At 61.5% G+C, this 3347-nt stretch overlaps 1 protein-coding gene across 1 annotated transcript in view; it reads right to left on the bottom strand.

Moving 5' to 3' along the window:
• Positions 1–1799: 1799 nt before the first annotated feature.
• Positions 1800–3347, bottom strand: part of SLC2A4RG (SLC2A4 regulator) — a 22666-nt gene continuing 21118 nt past the window's right edge. The window contains 1 exon segment of the mRNA XM_014583656.1: positions 1800–3301. Within this exon segment, the coding sequence (XP_014439142.1) occupies positions 2640–3301 (662 nt within the window). The 3' untranslated portion in view covers positions 1800–2639.

The raw sequence follows: 3347 nt of genomic DNA, 5'->3' as shown, positions 1-3347 counted from the left end.
CGGGCGCCGCGTCGCCGGCCACAGCCGGGCCTCGGGGAGCGGCTCCCACTTGGCAGGACTGCGTGGCCACGTCTCCTGTAGCTTGCCGTCAGGTGCTTTTGCCGTACTTTACCAAGAGTTTGTGGTGCGTCTTCTCTTTCCAGAGTGAGGGCAAAGGCCTATCCGGGCACTGCCCCCCTGCAGTGCTGGGGCGGGCGGGGCAGGAGGCAGCTCGGGCCACGGCCACGCCCCACCCCGCAGCATGTCCTGTCCAGGCGGCCCCTGACACTTCACCACCGAGACATTCCGTCCCTCAGCCACCCCTCCGGCACAAGCACCCATGTGTGTGCTTTCTGGACGAGAGGTGGAAGCCCCCACACAAGGGCCCTTTGGGTGCCGAGCTTTAGCGCCAGCTGGAGAGACCATGTTTTTTTTTCCCCAGATGAAACCAAATGGCTTTTTACCAATTTTTTCGTTGTGTCACATGTATCCTTTACAGGCAGAAAAGGGAAACCCACAAAGCCCTCACAGGTACCAGTGGCCCCAGGGCGCACGCCCCGAGCAGCAGCTTCTGTGACCGACTGCTGCTCTACGGGGACCAGGCTGGCCTGTGTGAGCGGTGGGGACACGGTGCTGTCCTCAAGGCCAGGTGGTCAGGGTGCTTTCTCTAATAAAGTCACCCACGTTTCTGCCGACTAGAAGGTGCTCTGGACGGGCTGAGGCCGGTTTTCCTGCACAGCCCGCAGCGGACCGCTGTGAGCCCAGGGCTGGAACCTGAGAAACGCCGGCACTGCAGTGGGCAGGGGTGGGAGCCGGGCTGCTCGGCCTTGCTACCCGCCCGCCCCAGGGTGCCGTGGGTGCCAGAGTGGTGTGGCGCACACCGCTCCTTCCTAGCTCCAGGCCGGGCCGCCTCTGCCCCTGCCCCTGGGCTGGCCTGGCCTGGGTCCACTGCCGGCTGACCTCTGCACTCTCCCTGCCTTTTAAACCCCTTTTCTAGACTGACTTTCTTTAAAAGTGCACCTGGAAACCAGACCTCTGCTGCCAGCTCCTGCGTCAGGGTTCCCACCACACTGTCCCAGGACCCCGCCCCTGGGCCTGGCCTCTGCTCTCAGGGCGTCCTGTGTCTGACCACTTGCTCCTTTGTAGACGCCTTCACTGACCTTTTTGGGGATTCCCTGTCTGTGCCACAGGGGCCTTTTCTTCCTTAAGACCCATACTGGCCCAGAAAGCTGGGGGCCCAGTCTGTGTCCCGCCTGCGTCCCCGTGTCGCCACCTGGCAGGCCTGTTGGCCTTGGCAGCCTGCCGCTCGGACGGCTGGATTTCAGGGGCCCACTCGAGCGGTGTGGAGGGAAGATGTGTAAGGTTTGCTTTTTGTTTTTTTACGTAACTGATTTTTTTTTAATTGATGTTCAAACTAATAAATATTTTTTTATGAAGAGGAGAACATGTAGACCACACCTCACGTTTTGTATGTGTCTTTGTACCTGGCGTTAGCAGCACCACAGGAGCTGCTGTCTGTGGGGCGGTGTCTGCGTTGATCTTTGGGTCCCCACTGGGCTGTGACTCGGGCGGTGGAAGGAACACTGCCGAGACAGCGGCAACAGGGCTCCTCCAGGACACGGCTCTCCGCTCCCAACTTTGCACACCTTCCTTCTTAGACAACGGAGAAAGCGCGAGAACTGGGACTTGGGACATCACGAGGCGGCCTCGTGCAGCTCGGCTGACCAGTGGGACTGAGAAAGCCATACTGACCGGTGTTGTCATTGTCTAGCCCGTGTCTGTGGCCCTTTTGGGACTCCGTGTAGTGAGGGTGCTGTGCGTGCTTTTCTTAAATATTTATTTTTTCAATGTGCTTTCCACCTGTCAACAAAATGGGCAGAAAGGGGCGGTGTTGGAGACCTGTGTTCTCTGGGGATAATCCATATTATATCGGCTTTATATTAACCCCTCGCAGCCTGTGTTTGTATCCCAGACGTGTTTACTATCTGGGCGTGTCCGTAACCCACTGGTAGTGAAGTACTGGTCTCTGTAGCCCCAGGGCAGGCAGGCGTCACCTCCTCTGAGGGCTCCAGGCCTGCCTGTGGCTTCTCGTCTGGTGACAAGATTAGCGGAGACATTCTGGCAAAGCGATCGCTTTCAATAAATGGGCAGGTTGCTGCTCCAAGCAGGTGCCTCCGTGTGTTTCAGAGGGAGGAGTCCCTCTCTGGCCCCAGGCGGTGCACAGGGGGCCCTCCAGCCTCAGGGCCTTCCACTGCTGCCAGCTTCTTCCCCCAGGAGTCAGGCACAGCTCTGGGAAAACCTCAAATCTTTAATTTTTCTTCTCGCCTGGTGCAGGCCAGACATAAGACCTGAGCTTCGCAAACGTGGAATGCCAGCCCTCAGACCATCTTGTCAGCTGCAGGCAGGGGCCCCCCCACATCCTCACAGTGCCTGGGATCCTGGCCCCTCAGTACCCTCCAGTTCTTGGGGCAACAGGTGGGCAGGGTGGCTGCCCCCGAGACTGAGGGGACAGTGGAGTGGGCTGGCGTCCTGCAGAAAGCTGGTACCCTCAGAGGCACTTTGAGTGGTGGCACCCCTCCCCCACCTCGGAGGCCTGGGGTCACCAACCCCCATCACGAAGGAGGTCCAACTAGGGTCCCCTTGCGCAGCCGGGGGGGTGCTCAGTCCAGGAACCGCTGGCAGGCCTTCTTCCAGCGGCAGGCGGTGCACCACAGGGCCCGGTGGTCCATGCCATACACCTTCCGGCATTTCTTGGCATCCCCACGGGGCCTCCTGGGGGGGACATGGGGGCAAGGGGCGCTGTTGGTCTGCACCTGCCCCAGCCCCCCTACACACGCGCACCTCAGGCTGGCACCAAGCTTAGGGGACAGGGCTGGAGCGCAGGCCCTGACCTCGGCGGGCTGTGACTCCAGGTGGCTGGGGTGCAGGCAGCCCTGGGGGGAGACACAGCCAGGGCTTTGATCCCCTCCAGAGGGCCCCAAGACCAGCCCCCAGCTGCTCCCTGTGGGCCCGCACACTTGGCAGGCATGGTCACTGTGCCAAGTCTGAAAGGAACCCACAGAGCTTAGTGTGGAGGGCAGGGCCGGGCCCTCCAGCAACCCGGGCAGTTCCAGACGGGGACTAGTGGGTGGCATGCAGGTTGTGGGGGACATGGCCGACAGGCCGGACAGCCCGTCGGTCAGTGCGTCCACACCAACGTCCACCTCGGTGTAGTAGAAGTCCTCCTCGCCATCACTCTGCTCCGGTTCTGCCTGCCGCCTGTGTGGACAGGGAAGGAGCTGCAGCCCGGGCCGGCCCCACCCACACCCCCAGGTGCAGCTCCCTCCCCAGCTCGCCCGCAGGCCCCGCCCCCCGCCACACCCCCCACG

The sequence above is a fragment of the Tupaia chinensis genome, unplaced genomic scaffold, assembly GCF_000334495.1.
Source record: "Tupaia chinensis unplaced genomic scaffold, TupChi_1.0 Scaffold144472_1, whole genome shotgun sequence".
NCBI classification, from domain to species: domain Eukaryota; kingdom Metazoa; phylum Chordata; class Mammalia; order Scandentia; family Tupaiidae; genus Tupaia; species Tupaia belangeri.
This window is presented reverse-complemented; position numbering and strand designations above follow the sequence as displayed.